Source organism: Leptodactylus fuscus, chromosome 5 (assembly GCF_031893055.1).
Source record: "Leptodactylus fuscus isolate aLepFus1 chromosome 5, aLepFus1.hap2, whole genome shotgun sequence".
In the NCBI taxonomy this organism is placed as follows: Eukaryota; Metazoa; Chordata; class Amphibia; order Anura; family Leptodactylidae; genus Leptodactylus; species Leptodactylus fuscus.
The window spans coordinates 70,861,878-70,883,148 of record NC_134269.1 but is presented as its reverse complement, the minus strand read 5'-3'; the positions used below and the strand labels follow the sequence as shown (position 1 = coordinate 70,883,148).

Below are 21,271 nucleotides of genomic sequence, written 5' to 3'. Positions count from 1 at the left end.
TTATGTTATCCTATTAAATTCAGCCATTTTATTCTCCTTATGAAATGGAAATCACCAATAACATTAATAGACGTTCCCTTTTCTATAGAATTTCAATAGTAAAATCTACCAAGTGGTCAAAGCCCTGGCGCTTTCACTTCTAATATATCTTCTGGACATATATTGGAAGTCATTAAACTAGGGAGCACTAGTATTGATATATAGCAATATATTTAATGGTATTCTATTTAATGCTACATTATATAGTGATATTTGTAATAATAATAGTGGTGTACATAAACCACTAATAGTATAGCGCACTGTTCACATTAGCTCTAATTTGCATACCATCAGGTTTCTGCTGCTTTATAATAGTGTGGTCTTCTGTGCAATTTTCTGCAGAACAAATATACACATATCATCATAAGTCAAACAGATCTATGATAATTTACTTGGATCCATTTCCAAAAGATACATGATAGCTGTCATTACTCCAGTAATACTAGAATCCATGATGCTAATGTGAACAGAGTATAAAGGGGTTGGGGGTACATTTTTACAATAGGTTCAGAATGGGTTGTAAACATTAAAAAAGTAGTGCTCACCACTCCGATCCCACAGCGCTCACGTTCCAATGCTTAGTGGGTCCTTGCTGGTCTGTGCTCAATCTAAGCTGGCATTTCCTGTGTGTCGAGACAGGACCGGGAATGACAGACCAGCTGAGACCTGGTAAGTGTCAGAAGGGCGTTGTTTCTCTTTGGAACGCGTTCTGAGCATGTTTACATATTTTACTTGCCAGACTACCCTTTAAAAGTTATATTTCCTTTCCCCATTGTATACCTTGTTGATGTTCTTATACAGTACTTTTATCTGTGGCTTCATTGTCCAACAGGACTGTCCATCTGATGTCGGAGATTTCAGGGCACAGCAATGCTCAGCACACAATGATGTCAAGTATCAAGGGCAGTATTATGAGTGGCAACCAGTCTACAATGATGCCACCGCTCCCTGTGCTCTCAAGTGCCAAGCTGTGGGAAAAAACCTAATAGTGGAGCTTGCTCCTAAAGTCCTTGATGGTACACGATGTAACACAGAGTCTCCAGACATGTGCATCAGTGGCATCTGCCAGGTAAGTGGTATATCTTTTATATTACATACATCAGTGGTATCTACAACAAGTTATGGATCAGGGATTTTGTAGGGTAAACACACTAAACACTCTAAGGATGCACCAAATGTATAAATGGAACATGCTAGATAATACATTTGGTGCATCTTTAGATAGTTTTGTATAGCGTCACACCAGTCGCTTGACTTACAATCCTCATAGAAATCACTTAAGCAAGGCACACAGAGGGGAGTATTTATTAATATCAGCATTATTGTGGCGCATGTCCCTTTTTTGTACCAAAAATGCAGCACATTCCTTGTTCTGCACCATGTATGCTACTTTCTATGAATGTGGATAGGGCGGGCCCATATATTTGGTATAACTCACTTGAATTATATAGGAAACCTATGCCAGTTCCTGACTTGTCTGGGGCAAATTCGTACGCCTGCTTTATAAGGAGTCTAGGCTGGAGCCTCTTAATACTTCAGGCACACCTCACTGTGGTTGGGATCATTATTGAGACTGGTGTAATAAATGTTACGCCACTCTTAATAAATTACCCCCAAAGGTGTCTAAAACATATTTGGTTTCTCTAGTAAATCTTTGCCAATATGTATTTAGGCTACTGTGTTCAGTATTAGAGATGAGCGAGTAGATAAATACTCGAGATTCAAATATTCGATTCGAGTAGTCCTCAATATTTGACTACTCGATTGAATATCGAATCCCATTATAGTCTATGGAAATAAAATGATTGTTTCAGGCGAAACCAATATTTGACAAATGGGAGTCACCAAGTCCACGAGTAGCAGGAGGAGAGTGTTGAGGATGAGCGAAGGAGAGTGCGGTCCTTGGGCAGTCAGTACCAGAACTATCGAGTAAAAGCAAAAACAGTACCCCACACCTGCTGACAGGCCATTAACCCTGTACGGTACATCTGTATGATTATGGGGACACATTATTATTATGGTGACACTTCTTTTCTGGCGTAACAGATCATAGTACGGTATGTATAAGTCACATATCGCATCATTCAAAGACGAGCCTCCTGCAGAACCAGCGTTGATTGGCTGAATGCTATACAGTGTATACCATTCAGCCAATCAATGCTGCTTCTGCAGGAGGCTCGTCTTTGATGAGGCAGAGTCTAAGATCAAACCACAATGTAGACTGCAGAACCAGCATTGATTGGCCGAATGCTATAAACTGTATAGCATTCGGCCCATCAACGCTGGTTCTGCAGGAGGCTCGTCTTTGACGAGGCGGAGTCTAAGATCGGACCACAATGTAGACTGCTCTAATGTTAAATATGCAGTCTACATTGTAGTCCGATCTTAGACTCTGCCTTGTCAAAGACGAGTCTCCTGCAGAACCAGTGTTGATTGGCCGAATGCTATAAACTGCGAATAGCGAGTGGTATTCGATCGAGTATGAGTATTTTGAATACCGTAGTATTCGATCAAATACCTACTCGATCGAATACTACTCGCTCATCTCTATTCAGTATTACATTCTAGTTTGACATTTTTACTTGATATTTTCACCCTTAAGCATACCACAATGTTGCAGATTGCAGAGAAATGTAATACAGCACCCATAGAAATCTATGGAACCATTCTGTACCTCTGTATTCCTTTTTTTACATCACCTGCTGTATTATGAGAAGAATATACTGCTGTATACACATATAGTACCTGCAGATCAGTAATATATGATCATTGCACAGTGCCGTCTGTGCAGGCTACATGTGACATACACAAGCTTCAGCTATGCCAACACAGGATAATCCATCACTAAGTATTATCAGTAGTTCATTTTTAGTTGAAAGGTTTTAATACATTTTGAACATGCGGATTTCTCTTTTTCTCCTGCTCCATTTCTCACTAAATATTTTATATGCCGTGCAATGGCCAAAAAAAAGCCATAGTAAAGGGGGGTTTCTATTTCACTGCTGGCGAACGTGTCTGGTGTAACTTTGTCAGCAAATACACGAGTTTGGTGATATCAGCCAATTAAATGGACCATAAAACTGACACCGCTTGAAAAAGCAATTCTCAATCATCTCCCTGACATCAGGGGTTTTTAACTCCGAGTGGAAAAAATGACAGACTTCTTTTCAATTTCAATCAGAAAGTTTTCTCTGACTTGGATCTTAGGTTGTAAATGGTGGTATGCATTGGCTAGCAGAGAACCGTGTGAAACTACATAAAGATTCTGGGATATATAAGATACTTCATATATGTTCATAAAACTGAAATGGAAAATGACATATTTTATATCATCAGCTGCCTGTATTGATAATAGAACCTAGAAGAAAAGAAAGCTCTTATACGTATATCAAGTAATAACCATGTAAGAAAAGGTTACAGACTGAATTGTGGATCCTGTGCGCTATATATCTATATACTGTATATAGATTCCTTATATTCTTTATAGGTTGTGTATGGACCGTGTCAATCTTGATGTCAGAAATGTTTCATAGTTAGACGTTACTAATCATGGATCATACTTAACTTGCAACTTAAGCTAACTGAAGTGTTTCACTCTATAAATTACTTTATTGTGTTCCATTTGCTAAATACTGCTGCTGACTATGTTGTATACTGCTGCCTAGGTTTGTGACCACCTCTGCTAGCTAGGAGCAGTAACTGGGCTGGTGACATCAGCCCCTATCCCTGGCCACGTCAGTTCTCTTTTCTTTTCTATGACTTATAGCTAACAGAGCCTACTGTTAGTCTGCAAAGTGCACTTAGTTGCTGTGCCCAGATAAGATCTAGAACAGCGCCAGATTGTTTATTTGTGTATATAAATCCAGAGATAATGTGCAGCTCAGAACAAGTCTTGGGCGCACATTGCTGGTCTGTACATCACCCAGGCTTAACCCACTACCAACTTGTCACTGAAACCGGACAGTGGAAGTAGGAGAGAGGACACGGGAGAGCAGGTGAAAAAAATCCTGGAAAAATCCTGTAAGATTTTTCTACTGTGTCCAACCTAAAAGCAACATCTCAATATAAGTCACCATACATATAAATTAGCTGTCAGCTTAAACTTAAGGTTTGTTTTGCTGGTAACTCTAAACACTGATCTCTTTCTAAACATCTCACTCACAGATCAGTTGCGTATGAGAAACAAAGGATCAGACATGGAGAAATTTTGCCTAAACTGTGCTTGAGATCCAGTGTTTACTAAGATGTAAAGTCAGTGTACCGGGGATTTATTTTTCAAGTAGTTATAAAGAATAGCCATGCCTTAGTTTTATTAGTACCTGTTTCTTTACCTTGCGCTCTATCACTGCGCACTTAGATCTTCGTATTGGGGGGGGGGGGGGAAGAGCGAGACCTGGGTAAATCAGTCAGTCACACTAGGGGCTGCATTCTGAATTCAGACAATGAATCTCTTTCAGGTGAAGAAAAGTATTCATAATCAGCAATGCAATGTATTAGATAGAAATAAACAAAAACTCTTTACTGTTCCTACAGATGTTTTGGGCCACTTAAGTAAAAAAGACTTTCAATGCATCAGCTGTAGTACTAAACAACACTCTTGTATTATGAGTTAGAACCCAACATGTAAGCTGTTGCTCCTTAACCTCTGGGCAGGAACAATGTGTATTGTTTATTGGCCCAATAAACTCCTTGTGCTATGTTCTTCTATTTATATGGTTTTAGCTAAACAGAAAACGTAATGGATTATAATCGCTTGGACAAGTGTAAACATTTGTCTTGCTTTTAAAACTTCCCAGAAACTTTTTTTTCTTTGCTGTGGTTTGCAGTTAATCATTTATACATTAGAATTTTCAGCCATTAACTCCTGAAAATCAAGATAGCATAAGGAATTTTACAACATATACTGTCCACATTGATACCATTCGCAGTAAGGGGATCAATAGTTGCCTTGATCTTTTCTCATATAAGTGGCATATCTAGGGTCCCACTAGAGGATGGCATAGTAAATTCAGGAAGACAACTGTTACGGAACAGCCTTTAAAAAAGGCAACAGAGATTGTCTATACCAGGGGTAGGGAACGTACGGCTCTCCAGCTGTTGCAAGACTACAACTCCCAGCATGCATACTTGCTCTTCTGTTCTTGGAACTCCCATGGAAGTGAATGGACCATGTTGGAAGTTGCAGTTTCACAGCTGCTGGAGAGCCGAAGGTTTCCTACCCCTGGTTTATATTATAGAGGCACTCCAGTAAAGTAGGAGTTCAGGTGCACTGGAAGGGTTTCACCTTGTTTTGTTATTGTAAAGGATATAATCCACCAAAAGTAAATGTTTTCAGTGCTCAGGAGACCTCCATCAGGCACCCCAAAGCCCTCAAGATGGACAGCACAGGCTCCAACCAACACATTGGCCACAGAATGGCTTGAACTAACTGGTCTCTGCGGTCTGCAAGCTGTGAGGGGAGCGGATTGGCACAAATGAAAGAGTCTAGTCGGGAGGGAGGTGTTGCAAGGCGGATGTCCGCGGCTGAATCAGCCTGAAGAAAGGGCAGGTCTCTTCTTTTTTCCACGAGCGGAAAAAAAAAATGCTTGGAAACAGGAAATAACAGGCTCCCATTGATTTCAATGGGAGGTGGTTTTTTGAGCCAGATTCTGTGTCAAAATCCAGCCCAAAAAAACCCATGTGAACCAGGCCTTAGGCTATATGGACATTACAAAGTGTATCCGTTTTCTGGCCGCTGTGTTGTCTGGAACCTATGCTGTCCATGCTGAGGGCTACAGGGTGGGGGTGGGGGGGCTTTACGGTGTCTGACGAAGGTCCCTTGAGGACCGAAAACGTTTACTTTGGTGGATCGCACACTTATGAATTGCAAATAAAAACTCTGCCACAGAGTGCCTGAATTATCCCTTTTACTTTAGAGAAGCATGTGAGTCTGCTATCCTTGTGATTACAGAAAGTTTACCATTGAAGGCACATTTCTTGGCTGTTAAACCACTTTACACAGCATATAAGAACAGGACAATTTGCTAGCTCAGAGATTTATGAAACCGTGTAAACATTATTTCAAAACTTTCTTTCTTGCTCACAGCAACCAATCACAATACAGCTTTAATTTGGGGCTCTGTTCTTGAAAAATACAAGCTGTTCTGGGTAATAAAGCAACATTTTATTTTAGACAGGTTATCTTCTCCATTGAGTCTCTTTGTAGAACATACTGGTAATCCGATGGGCTCCCATAGCTTCAGTTTTAGGCTAAATTTTCACGTTATTGAAATCCACAAAGCTGATGGTCAGAAAATGGTAATCTACAGACTGAATGCTACTCTGCACAGGAATAGGATTTCAGGCGGTCTGTGTGCATCCGGACGCCTCTTCAGCTCATCATCAGCTATTTGTTGCAAACACTTGGCCACAACTTATACACAGTTATGGTCTCAGTATAACACTCTCTATATCTCTACACATAGATCACTCAGTGGCGTCACAAGGCAGCAGACTGGTTGTTCACTTCATGGGCCATGACTACATGGGCCAGCTCTCCCATCTTACAGTTTCTCACACCAGTCTTTATCTCACAATTGAGTACTTACAATAGTCGTACAGTCTTATCTCAGTAGCTTTCTTAACCAAGGGCTGGATTGGATTTGCACAATGGTATGTGGAAAGGCTGCATATTGCATAAAACAAGGAAACAACAATCTAGGTGTTATTTTGAGCTCACATTTAGTGTATTTGAGATACTTTGCAGAGCATGTTATTATATGCAGCTCCGCTTATATGTAACACATACTACTGAATCCCTCATTAGTGCTGCAGTTGGGACATGTTTTTGGCATGGACTACAAATGATCTGGCAAGTGTTTAGACTCTTATAGTAAGTCATCTAAACAAACATATCCTTCTGTTCATGTGGACTCCATTCTCTCACTGTCTGCTAGCAACAAATCATTTTCTTGGGAGACTTTCCTGGTGAGACTTTAGTTGTGACGACATCATAAAATAGGTGTTCAGAAATAAATTACTTTTTGTCTAAATACCGCTGTTGTTTAATCCTATTTATGGGATGGTGTCCAGAGCAAGCGAAGCATTTCATCTGGAATGGTTTAAAGGAGCAGAGTATTCTCCATTATAGATCAGATCGCTTTATATGAGCTTATTTTCATACTTTAAAATATATCAATTAAATAATCAAATTATAGACTTAAATTTGCATACTAAAGAACTAAGTGGGAAATAACTAACTAAAGTAACTAACTAACTAACTAAATATATATATATATATATATATATTTATATATATATATATATATATATATATTTATTTGTAATCATTGAATTCAGTTGAAACTCCCAGCTGTTGCTCTATGTCTGTCAGAAGATGTTGTCTAGATTATTATTATGCCTTATTTATATAACACTGACATATTCTACAGCACAAAGGAGTCATGAAATGCAAGTACAGTCACAATTTTGAGCCATAGCAAAGTGCAAGCTGGACCCCCTCATCCATATGTCCTATTAGGGTATATGGACATCAGAGGAAATATCCACCTCTTGGACAGCCTATAGTTATAAAAAGTAAGTTGAAATGCGGAGTGCTCAGTCATGGTCATCTCTTCATCTGAATTGATACAGCGTAATACTTTTTGTGGTCAATTAGGCCAGGTTCAGACAGAGTTTTTTAGGCTGGATTTTGACACAGAATCTGCGTCAGAATCCGGCTCAAAAAATGCCTCCCGTTGAAATCAATGAGAGCCGGTCAGTTCCTTTTTCCGCTCACGGAAAAAAGAAGTGAGCTGCCCTTTCTTCCGGTGGACATCCGCCTCGCGACACTTCCCTTCCAACTAGGCCCATTCATTTGGGCCTAATCCGGAACGGAATGCTGCGACTGGATGTCAGCCTTTGCGTCAAATTCCGATCCAAAAAACTTGCATGAACTTACCCTTACAAATTCATCTCATTGTCACGGCTGCTTCTGTTTTCCTAGTTGGCACATCCCCTTTAACACACATTTTGCTAGGCAAGAAACATGTACAGTAATAAGAGGCTTCTGCTCCTTGCAGTGTACAGCAACTTTGGGTTCGCCAAATAAATCCTAAAAGGCAAATGTGGATTTTATTGTTATTTTTGTTTAGTCTTAAGTGACAGAGTCATGGATGTTGGCAGTGTATCGCCCTTGTAGAACAGTGGCACCAATCTCTGTAGAAGAGATTAACAGCACTAAGTGTGTGGGCCAGGTTGTTTTTGACAGTGCCTTAGGTGATAATCCTCTCCTCCCACTTGGATTATATGTGATTTTAGTCCTGCCAGTGTTCACAAGTGTGCCTGCTGATATCTCATATGTTGGCATTGCTGAAGGCTGACGCTGATGAAATTTCTGTTTTCTTTATTTAGTTTTTTTCAATGTATTACTGACCAGACGTTATTTTTCTTGATTTAGAATATAGAAAGTAGTAAAATCTTAGCAAAAATAGATAAAAGGCGCTGTATAACACAAAAATCTAATTGCAAAACTATATATTATTACTTAAACAAAGTTTCTAGGTTTTGGGTCCCTTGGACCAACACTTAGCACCATGATTTGTGGCATTATTGGCATATTTTCTGTGTAGTCTTACTTATGGGTCTGGCAAGGATCAACAGTGACTCCATATTTTTGGATGGATATTTACATCACTTTTTTCTTTTTGAAAGTAGGGCTGGGCAATTAAAGGGAAACGCTGGTATTTTTTTATGTATTATGTTTTATGAAAGACCATCCCTTTAATAGTAATAGTTTACCCAGCATATCTTTCATTATCCTGATTACACCTTCCTCAAGAAGTCTCATGCTCATAGTGTGACTTTTTCTTTTTCTAAAATGAGTTGCTGTGCAAACAGGGAGTCTTTGCTGCCTACAGAAACTACTGATCGCTATCATGTGATCTAACATTGCCCTACCCTTTTTTTTTCAAAATGCCTCCATGCTCCTCCTCTGCCTTTCACATAATCTATCCCTTATAGCTCTTTCACATACTGCCCATAGCCCCCCACCCCCCACAGTCAGGTCATTATGTCCCCATTACGTTCCCCATTGTTATCAGCAGAGGTTTTTGCAGCTTCTAGGACAGTGTAAGGTCCTGGGAAGTATATAGTATTATAATCTTTGCTGTGTTTTGCAGAAGCAGGAAACAGACATGGGTACAGGTAATAGACAAAGGTGAATCTTCTCCGATTACTTCCTCGCCATAATACAATGACTATATAAATGCTTGAGTGTCCATTTATTTTGTTGCACTGTATACTTTTTTATATTTTCTTACATAAATGGCAGCTGAGCTAACAGAAAATGCTATAGCTTGAAAGACATTAAAGTTTTAAACCAGATTTTCTATTTAAAATCTGTATTTATTACCATTTTTATGTCTTTTCCTATTAGGATCACTACTTTTCCCCCATTTTCCAACATTTTTCCATTTCCTCTGTCTCTTTCCCAGTTTGACTTTTGGAAAAGTCAACAGCAAGAAAATGATGTTGTTCTCATGAGATCAGTCATTACAAGTACAGCGTCAAGTCACGGAGACACTAGAGCTGCTTTGTAAAAAGTCATTTTTAATCCTCTTCTGCAGTAGTAAAAGTGACATTAGGTATTTTATATAGGCCTTTCCAGGAATTACAATTTATATAATGTAGGGAGCTGTGCTGCACAAAACCAAACAATGTACAGCTGCGAAAAAATATAGACAGGACCCGTTGTGAGCCCTTTTGCTTGACCCATGATGTGATCTTCAGTTGCGTTAATATTTGTTATATATAGAGATGAGCGAACAGTAAAATGTTCGAAATTCGATATTCGTTTCGAGTAGCCCCTCAATATTCGACTACTCAAATCGAATATCGAACCCCATTATAGTCTATGGGGGGAAAATGCTTGTTTCAGCGGTAGGCAATATTCGATCAAATTATACTTACCAAATCCACGAGTGAGGGTCGGGCTGGATCCTCCGAGAAGTCTTCTCCGTGCATCGTCCCCGCGGTGTCTTCCGGTTCTGAATTCACTCTGCCAGGCATCAGGCCTGGGCAGAGCCGACTGCGCATGTCCGCACTACAAGCGGGCATGCGCAGTCGGCTCTGCCCAGGCCCGATGCCTGGCAGAGTGAATTCAGAGCTGGAAGACGCCGCGGGGAAGTTGCACGGAGAAGACTTCTAAAGGTAGGAGAAGAACCAGCATTGATTGGCCGACTGTATAGCACTTGGCCAATCAATGCTGGTTCTGCATCGAACTTTTCCATTCGAATAGCGAGTGGTACTCGATCGAGTACGAGTATTTCAAATACCGTAGTATTCGACCGAATACCTACTCGATCGAGTACTACTCGTTCATCTCTAGTTATATATTCTTTTCAGTGGATTTAACATCCAATACTCATTGGTGTGAGCATATGTTCAGAAGGCACTGTCACTAACCTTATAATACAATGTACCGTAGTGATATAGTTTTATACGGTGATAATAGTGCTATACATCATATGAGTATTGTTGCACAGATATCCATTGAAGTGACTTGTAATTAAACATTTGGCTCTCAGTTCTAAAAGGAACACATTCTTTTTCTTATTTACTCTTCTATTATTCATGGCCTCTGGCCAGTACAAGCATATGGACATTTCAGTCGCTATTCAGTATTAGAGCCAAGTCTTCTATCTCAAAAGGGTATTTTACTAAAATGTTTAGATTTCATTATTTTTTAGATATTTAGCTCAGTTATTAGTAGGTGTTTTGTCTTCACTTCCACCTTCAGAAGATGATGTAAAATCCATCTTTTCTAGGCTAAAAGCCTTTTAATTGCTCCCATAAACATTTATTTCCACTTTGGACCTCTAGCACATTTGTTCTTCAACTTGCCTTCACAGCAAACTCAAATCTGTGTATTTTGATCAATGTGTGGTATTAGCTGGAGATTGCTATCTTGTTCTATAACCTCTCAGACAAGTATCAAATATGTTGACTATGGCCAACCCATCTCCTGATCTTGTAATTTAGAATCATACATGAGAACTGGTGAAAAGGATATCTCAAACAAGACGAAGAACTAAAATAAACTAAATTTGGAAAAGATGACATCACTATGAGTTATTCTTGATTTCAGCATATTAATAACACAGATATAATGAAGTTCAGAAGCTGAAAAGTGTTGTGTGAAATTCATAGCAATAAGTGATGAGGCATAAAAATAGTCCAGACTGTAATGGCTGAAGGAAGCGAGTGATCCTAAAGGTTATTGTTATGCAGATGACTAAGACAATAGCTTCCAGCTTCTCAGGTGAGGATAGATATTATATTCCCGGCTATTAAATTCTAGTTTGGTAGGTTCTGGATCAGATGTTATCCATTACTACTTATAATAGTAAAACTACCACTACAAAAGTAGAATATGGCTGGTGACATACCGTATATACTCAAGTATAAGCCGACCTGAATATAAACCGAGGCCCCTAATTTTACCACAAAAAAACTGGGAAAACTTATTGACTCGAGTATAAGCCTAGGGGGGAAATGCAGAGCTACTGGAAAATTTCAAAAATTAAAATGGTTTTTGGGTGCAGTAGTTGCTGGGTGCTGGGGAAGGGAAGGGGGTGTTTTCGTTGTCTGCCTGCCCCTTCCCTGAGCTTGAGGACTGGGTTTTTTTCCCCCACTTGGAATTCAGTCTGGCTGAATATAGGGTATCTGCAGTGCTCCTATTAACCCCCTTCCCGACGGAACAGGAGCACTGCAGATACCCTATATTCAGTAGACCGGGCACTTTCAGACACAGGATACCTAATGTGTATGTGTTTCACAGTCATTTTCTACTTTTATATGTATTCTAGGGAAAGGAGGGATTTAGAACTTTTATTTACTTTTTTTTATTAAATATTTTTTTTAAAGCTTCTTTTTTTTCACTATTTTATGGTAGATTCTATACATTACTAATGCAGCTGGTCATAGACACCTCCCCCCCCCACCCCAAAAAAAAAAAAAAAAAAGAAAAGAAAATTAAAAAAAAGTTATGCTTGACTCGAGTATAAGCTGAGGGGGGCTTTTTCAGCACAAAAACTGTGCTGAAAAATTCGGCTTATACTCGAGTATATACGGTAGTCTGTTTTCACTATCTATCTATCTATCTATCTATCTATCTCTCACTCTCTCTCTCTCTTTAAACTGACAGGGATCAAATTGTGATGGCTAGACAACTGTGACAAGACATCTTTAAAACAGAAGGTCTTGTAAGGAGTTGCCATTACGTGATGGTTAATACCTTCCCAAAGTTGCCCGTGTACATGTGATTATCAGAACTAGCATGGAACAGTAAAAAACATTGTCTAGACATGTGGATGGCTGGGTGTTTGTGCTTCACTTACCTTGGAAAGAGATGGCACCAGGTTACACTTTATGAAGAAGTCAGAAGGAAGAGAACAGTCAAATCCATGCAGAATGCATCTGCTTCATAAGATGTACTGTTTACATCTTAGTGCCAAATACCACAGCACACCTTCAGAGGACTTATGGAATCCATATCTTTATGATCAGAGCTGTTTTGGTGACACAATAGGGATGCACTCAGTATAAGAGTCTATTCACATTAATGTGTTCCATCATGGTCCATGTGTCGTCCATATTTACTGAACTGACCATGGCTGTGTGAATGGAGCTCACTGCTTCATAGTAAGTTCTGAAGCATTGAGCTCACAAATGGCTGTAGAGATATTGTACTGAGCTGGCGACTTTCGGTATATATTTACTTGTACGTTTATAGTGTGCAGACTAGACCTGTCCTGACAAATGACTGTAGCCAGCAGAGATAGAATGAGGTTTCTATTAACCTCTGGTCTAAACATGAAAGACCCTCATTTATGCCCTGCCCCTTGTTATAAGAAGGCTGACCTTCAAGAAACCTCTGGAGATTGTCAGATATTATAATGGACATGTTATCTTACCTCATATATCTGTTTATTTACTTAATCCCTAATCCTTTTATAATTTAGGTGAACTCTAGTGAAAAACTGATTAGATTTGTTTTCAGGATTTCATATCAGATGAGAGTAGGCCCAAACTAAAATATCAGCAAGCTCGCACATTAACTCATGCTGTATTAGACATGACATCATGTAGGCTCTTCTGGGAGGGAAACCAACATATGGATCATTGGAAAGCAGGCCTGATAACCTCAATTAGCTTTCTATCCAAAGTTCAATGGTGGGTCACCCTAAGTAATATGGGAACCTTATTATGATGATGCTCATGCTCAACCATTGCTTTTTAGTCTAGTATATTAACAGTTAATACTAAGTTACAAAGCTATCCCTATGAGTGATATATGTATATGTGTAACATTGAAACTATATAGAAATTGTAGAAGCCAACTAAGAGTTACTTCAAGAGTTAAGTCTATCGTAGATTAAATATGGAAGATACGCAGTATATCTCAAGTGTTGGCTTCTGCATATTCAGACATCCTACTTCCTATGAAAATGTATTATTGTGGAATTTTCTAAAGTTCTTCTCAGATATAAAATGAAAGGTAAGCTGGGATCCATTCCTGTTTCATTTTTGTTCTTAGCCTATTTTTGCAGTGCTGTTATTATAGTCCATTGCTGTCACCTGTCTTATGAGAACTGCAAAGGACCTTAATGGTAGTAGACAGAACTTTTACTTATGCAAGAATAGTAAAAAATACAATGGAAGAAAGCTTCCATCATATTTTTACATTGGGATGCATGCAGATGGACTCTCAATGGAGAAGGATCCCTATGCATCTGTCTTTTAATGTCTGTTGTGCTCAACCTATGACGGATTTGAGCAGCAGACATTATATAATAGTAGTTTGAATCCTCCCTTATGCTACATTCACATCTTGGCCTTCATTTTTGTTCTTCTGGTCTGTTAAAGGACCAGAACAACTGGAATACAAAGGATCCCAACAATGGAGTCTGAGGGACTCCACTGTGTCTATAATATTGGTGTCAACTTATATTGAAGAGAGACCTTTGGGCCTCCTCAGTCTCCAGGGTCCAGTTGCAATTGTTATCTCTGCAGTCCCTATTTCTACGTCCCTCATACTAGGAGTCCATTTTTTGCATGCTATTTAGGCTGATAAATCTGGCACATATAAGGACCAAGTTTCATGACCAAGGTTTGGAATTTTGAATATCTGATACATATGTTTCTGGAACAGAATCATATAGAAAATACCATGGGATTCTGTAATTATTGCTCTAAAGACATAGAAAAGGAATACTCTTTGAAAGCAATTTAAGCTTGCTGAGAGACTTGATCAAGAAAGTAAGGCTAGAGGGCTGTCCTAAAATTACAACCCTGTCCATGTGCCCTTTTGTGGTATATGGCTGTTACATAAGGGGGTATCCACACTTTGAGACATAGTGTGTGGCCTATCCATGGATTGAATGGTAACCAATGGTAAGGCGACTGACTTCTGGTTAAACTGACCTTTCTCCACCTCCACCAATTCTCTAACTCTTTGCATCCTTCAATAGGTTCCAGTTCATTGATCCAGACACATTACTGTTATGATATAAAATCTATTCATTAAAAAACAAATATAGGTGAAAAATATATTTATGTAATTTAGTGCAATATAAATTGGAAAAAATGGTGACAAGATGCATGGTAGCACTCAGTCTCCTGTCTCAATAAACAACCAAAATAATAAATCCTCAGTGTCTTGAAGAAAATGGAGACTTCTTCAATGGAGGAGAACACCATGTATGAACCCTCACAAGGGTCTTGCTATTTAGTGGATTATGATGTTTTCAATATCCATAAGCATTAATGTGTGTAACGGCTAACTTTTACCATGTGTAAGATTGTGATTTTTATAAGCCCTCTATGGCTGGTCTTCACATCAGATTACATTCTTTCATCAAGAGTAAACAGAAGTCTTTCACATTTAGAGATGAAAGGGAGTCTTTTAAGTGGCATATTTTTAGCTGGAGCATGTGGGCCAATGACACAGTGTATGGAATTACAGAGACGTGCTGGTAAAATACCTGTTTTTCTTCTATATACAATAAGTCAAATCCAAAGCGTAACATTTTATGTGTTTGGCGGTCTCATTTTTCTTACACAGTGTTTTAATTTTTTTTGTACTTTATGGTTTTCGTCTTGTATGATTTATAAACCAGTAGCAGCAAATACTTTGATGCTGAAAACTACTTATGCGCATCGTAGAATCCATACAACCACTTGTATCTTTCTGTTTTTTACTCTTGAAATGATGATGAAGTAACCCACGTGACCGCTTACAACCAATCAAACGCTTCAGACATTATGTCAGGTCTCTGACATTATTCATTACACCATGTAAATGGAGCATTATACCATGTGGGATCTACTGTAGTAAATGGGGAGTTATACTTTGTGGGGACCAGTAAATGGGGCATTATACCGTCTGTGTATTAACAGAGTAGGGGTCACAGCACTCTCATAAGCAGTGTCCCTTCAAAAAGCTGATCAGCTGGAGTCTCCATTGTTCTATTGACCCAGCCTGCATTTTTATATAAGAAGCTTTGTAATATATCTTATCAAGGCTATCTGTTTCCATCTCCATTTATTAAGCTGTTTTCCTGCTCTATGAAGAAAGGAGGGGGAATTTCTTGTGCCGGCTAGGTAATTGATTTATTGTTTCATTCTGTGCATTAGTATCCTCTTATCTACAACCTACCAGTAATAAAAGAGTACAGAATTATTTGACTGTCTTTTCTGTCTTTTCTATCCCCTTCCCCTGTTCCTTGTCTAATATATAGAAATAACTCAACCTAAAAAGTGGAGAAGAAAACATATTTCTTCAATAAGAAATATTACAAAGTTTCATATAGTAACCTGAACTATTCATTTAGGAAAAGTTTTTTTTAGAACTGGAGGTATGCTTTAATATGACACTTATGACAATGATCTTTTCACCTCACACATTTTTATACACAAGTCACACACAAGCAATTCCACATTCTACTTTCTGCCCAGTGTGTCGCTGAGTGAAGGAAATGGATCACGCAGCTGATATGGAGAGCCAAAACCACAGTCATAAACTATGTACGTATAGCAGTGTATAGAAAGCAAGCAGCCTGTTTATATGATATACAGTACTATACCTTGGTTTTCAAGCCATTAGGTTACCTTAGCCTAACTCTCCACATTCAGCACACTTAATATAGATTCAGAGTGAAACCTATTATTGGCAATTCAAAGTTCAATAGTAGAAACAATGGGACATGTTTACTAAGCTAAGTGTGCCAGAATCAGTTTACACCAAAATATACCCCACTAGACAAGAGGATATGTCTTAGAGGAGAAAGTAACCGAAAAAGGTGGGGTTGAAAGTGCTGCACATTATGTAAATTTTTTGTAGCAGAAAATGTAGTCTAAGGATCCATTCACACAGAGTAAACACGCTCATTTTGGCAAAATACACGTGTAAAGAATACTCGTGTAAAAATAAAACTCCCATTGACTTCAATTAAATTTTTTTTACACGTGTAAAAAAAACACGTCAAAATACACGTCAAAGTACATGTGTAAAATGTAATTGAAGTCAATGGGAGTCTTATTTTTACACGTGTATTCTTTACACGTGTATTTTGCCAAAATGAGCGCATGTTTACTCCGTGTGAATGGACCCTGAAGAAGCCAAATATCATAAGTGGCTAAGGTAGAGTTCACACTACCGTTGATGTCTGCTCAGAATGTGTCTGTATAAAAAAAGGACACCTATCATAATGGACACAAACGGACAGTTACGCTGGGTTCACACCTGCGTTCTTCTTTCCGTTCTATGGTTTCCGTCTTCTGCATGCCAGAAGATGGAAACCATAGACCGGGTCCGGCCGTGCGCGGCGGTGAGCGTTTTGCGCTCTCCGCCGCGAAACCGGATTTTTTTATCCGGACACAGAGTACTGCATGTCCGACTCTGTGTCCGGATTATAAAACCCGGTTTCGCGGCGGAGAGCGCAAAACGCTCACTGCCGCTCACGGCCGGACAGCTTTCTCACCCATTCATTTCAAAGTCTCCTGCAGGCTTCCGTCTCCTGCATCTGTTTTATGCAGGAAACGGAAACCTGCAATAAGGACAGTGAACGCAGATGTGAACGAGCCCTAACTGATGGCTATCAGTTACTGTTCATTGCCCATAGACCTCAATGTTGAAAGAAAACAAAACAAAAAAAACGGACACTTGCTGTCCATTTTTTCAAACAGACAGAAAAGTCCTGCATTAGGAGTTATTCATCCGCTTGAAAAAACGGACATGGTTGTAAACGGATACAAAAGGACACAAGATAAAATCTCATTGATATTAATGGAAATTGCAAACAGACTAACTACTGTACGTTGCTAAAATCTTGTAGAGACAATAGCCATGAACACTGCTGAGCGGACACCAACAGTAGTGTGAACACCCCCTAAATGTTTTACAGAATGAGCCACGGTGGTAAATTTTGCACATCCAGTCTATTCCTGAGCATAGCTGTTTTATTCCTGAGCATTGCTGTTCTGTTCCTGAACAGCTAAGGTTATTCCATGAATTTAAAAACAAAAACAAAAAACAACTCAATGTAGTGATGCAAAAAAAAAAAAATGTAACTCTGTAGTGTTATTAGCACCTTTTTAAGCATTCTTTAACCTCTGTTTTTTATATTTGGTGGTCAAGCACAAGCTTGCACTATGTTACTCTCAAGCAACTGCATCTCCCAGAAGTAGATGGCTCTTGCTAGCCCCACTCCCCAACTGTGTGAGATCTATGCTCAGCTCTATCACATTCTCAAGAGGAGAGAGAGGAGAGAAAGATAAAAGGGAAACCAATCAGCACTTAGCAGGAACCCTGCAGGAGAAGCAAGCCAAGGGGTGGACAAGTGTTCTAATACAGATGTGTCCACACTTAACTAATCTACATCAACAAACTTGAAAGGTTGCAGTTCACACTCTCACACTGAAAATCCCTAGCGGAGCAGGAATGACTTTTAAGAAAAGCTGCTTGCATAACACATGTATCTGGACATGTCTGGCCAAGAAGTCAGGCATTACTTTTTCACCAGGTAGAGGAAGTACTTAACACTGGGAAAAAAGCAAGCATAGATCTTGATTCTCATATTTCTTTTTTTTTTTCCTAAATCTTTTGAAGTATGCTTTATATACGGTGACCCATTTTTTGGATAGGTTGTTACTTTCTGATTGATGGGTGTCTGACACACAGGACTCCCCATAGATCATCTAGTTGAAGATGCCGCAGCTTTCAGGAGATCACTGCAGCCTCTTCCTTAAATACCAAGCATAGTGTAATATATTGTGCAGTGGCTACTCTTGGTTTTAAAATTCAACCTCGTTTACATTAATGAGACTGAGTCACTGTTGTACCATGGAACCAATGGTGCAGAGAAGATGCCACAGTGCACATGAGTGCCATTGCTGATCACCTATTGATGACATAGCCTAAGGTCAGATGATATATAATCCCTTGAATGGGAAATCCCACGTATCACATTGAAAGCAATAGGTAAAAAAGCCTCCCATTGATTTCAATGGGTAGCGCGCATATGCCGGCACCCATAGAAATCAATGGGATCTATTTTAACGCCGCTCATTCTGAACGAGTTTACATTCAGAATGAGCGGAGTGTAAACTCCATGTGAAGGCTCCCTTAGGGGGCCATATATTTTTTTGTTACTTAAATGTAGTATTGCTTTATATGGCAACCATAACCATGCAGGGGACCACTTTTCAACTGAACGCTACAGTATAAATTACACTATGGTTCAGGTGTGGATACTTTCCACTTAAAATTCACCTGTTTGCTATGCAGACTACTGATTCCCAATTTAGTAGCAGGAAGTATTTATCCTCTTCTTTTCTCTTGCCAATCATGGTATGAGTCAAAATTTCAGCCAAAGAACTGATATGAGTGAGATACCTGTGTGAAAGGTCCAGGAAGGTCTGTAGTGAAGCTTCTCATATGACAGCCCCAGACTGGACACTGGTTGCTTTGAATGGACTGTCTATCAACCATGTTACTAGGCTGTTGCTATTAGACAGTCAATCCCTAGCAACAATATAGCTTCAGATTTGTCTACAAATACAGGTGGAGAAGCACTTGATATAAGTAAATAAATCAATCTGACTTTATATTTACAATAAAATCAGATCCATTGGTATTTGATCTGACACTCACGATATACTGCAATCTGTGCCATGAGCATAAAACATTAGGAATTCTTGTACATTCTACGTTCTTGTGTTAAGCCTTTGTGGTAAACCTCTAGTACACAATGAAAAATCTGTAGATTTTAGATGGAGTTAACAGAACTCAGAATAAAACGATTACTACCCTCACAAAGTTTATGCGGTTCCAAGGCTTTTTCCTTTACATAGCTATGGACGAATATAAAGCAGTTTCTAAATCAAATGAGTTTGATGACCTCTTAGTAGGTCAAGCGAGACAGCGCCAGACATAATAATAAAAAAATAATAATAATTTGTGCTTGTAATGGAAATCTCTGTATTAAACTTATCCTGTTGGGACCTTTTAAGTTGGATTTTAATGCATGGAATGTGTCAAAGCTTACTTTAGGATTGTATATCAAAATATTTATATGTGACTGCTTAAAACCCATACGTGTCTGCTTAGTTGCTAGATCTGCAGCTGCAGCTGCAAGGAACCATGTTGTAGGATGGCAATGTGCATTGCTCCCTGACACTGCTGTGATACAGGAAAATTCCTTTAATCTGGTTTCAGCAGGACATGAAAGATGCCAGACGGTGAATTTGTCTGGATAAGTTTATACAAGTTACTTTGCCTGCTCTCCTCCAATTTAGTAAAACTTTGTATTCCTCATAAAATTGTACTAGCCCTCTGTTATACCTGGTTCTGTCCACACTTATAGGACAATGTCAGGGTGTGCAAAGACAACCCCTTAGCTGGTAACACGCAGACTAAGATTAATAACAGAATTATAAGAAAAGATGTCACCGGATTGTAATTTCATGGGTAATACAAGTACTTCGTAAAGCAGGAAAGGTGTCAGGTTTACTTTAAATCATACTATAAAATAATGTAACATGGCAGGGTCTTCAACTTTTGTAATTCAGGAAAATACATTCTATTACAATGAATGTCCTCCCCCAATGCCTCCAGATATTGCTGTCAACTTTCCTTTGTCCCATTCCAGTTCCATGTGTGTTGTATGGTGGTAAATAAAGCACCGTATTATATAATCATATATACCGTGCATAATAATAATATTACTTATAAAACATGGCATAAGTCTGTGGATGTCATATTACAGCATCACACAAAACGACTGTTCTGCATTTACGTTAGCGCTCACTTTTGTTACATAGCTGCACCTAAAAATGAATTCACGTACTGATCTCCTTCTCTGCTACCATATAAAGTTTCACTTAGTTTCCTTATCCTTTCGCAGTTATCCCTTCCCTTAAAGGGAGTCATTGGAAAAAGTCATTTTTAACTAAAGGCATGTTAAAGGCTATTCTACTTCTACCTTTACTTTTTTGATTCTCGGAGTGCTGTGGGGACACTTCCGGTGCTCCGTGATGCTCATTACCAAAGGAGAAGAAACCAAATTAATTAAGAAACGGTGGAGAGACTCAAAAAGTAAATGTAGGACTAGAATAGCCTTATTAAAGCTATTCCAATGTGCCTTTAGTTAAAAATGACTTTTTCCAATGATAGACTCCCTTTAAAAGAGGTTGTCCAGCAAAAAGTAAGTTATGCTAAAAACTGCTTAGCAATGTACAAAAAAGTTCTCGCCAGTACCTTGCTGATCCAGTTTAGACACTGCCAAATGTCTTGCACATCTCTACTTCTTGCTGTATCCATGACCGCCCCAGTCCCTAGCCATAGTGGTGACATCGATTGACTACAGTAGTTATATATCCCTGTGTTAGAACATTATTGATGCAGTAGGGGGTAGAGATCTGTAGGGGACTGACCAGTGTTGGAACATGAGTGGTGGGGGATTGAAGTGAAGTGAATGCCGGTATTAATTTTGTACATCATGCTAAGCTGTTCTAAACAATTTTGGGGGGGATGGGAAACCCTTTTAATACATTCCATATACTGCAATGCATTCTATCTAATAAGTTGATATTGCCAGAATGAAAAGTCTAAAAATGTTGGGAACAATAGCACCCTGGAGTGGTTCTATAGAAGTCATTATTGTTGTAATACTTTGTTTGCTTTTCACTGAAT

At 39.0% G+C, this 21,271-nt stretch overlaps 1 protein-coding gene across 1 annotated transcript in view; it reads left to right on the top strand.

Moving 5' to 3' along the window:
- The window catches only part of ADAMTSL3 (ADAMTS like 3), a 312,808-nt gene that overhangs the window by 193,391 nt on the left and 98,146 nt on the right, over window positions 1-21,271 (top strand). The window contains exon 6 of the mRNA XM_075273425.1: window positions 872-1,108. Within this exon, the coding sequence (XP_075129526.1) occupies window positions 872-1,108 (237 nt within the window). The remainder of the gene's footprint in view (window positions 1-871; window positions 1,109-21,271) is intronic.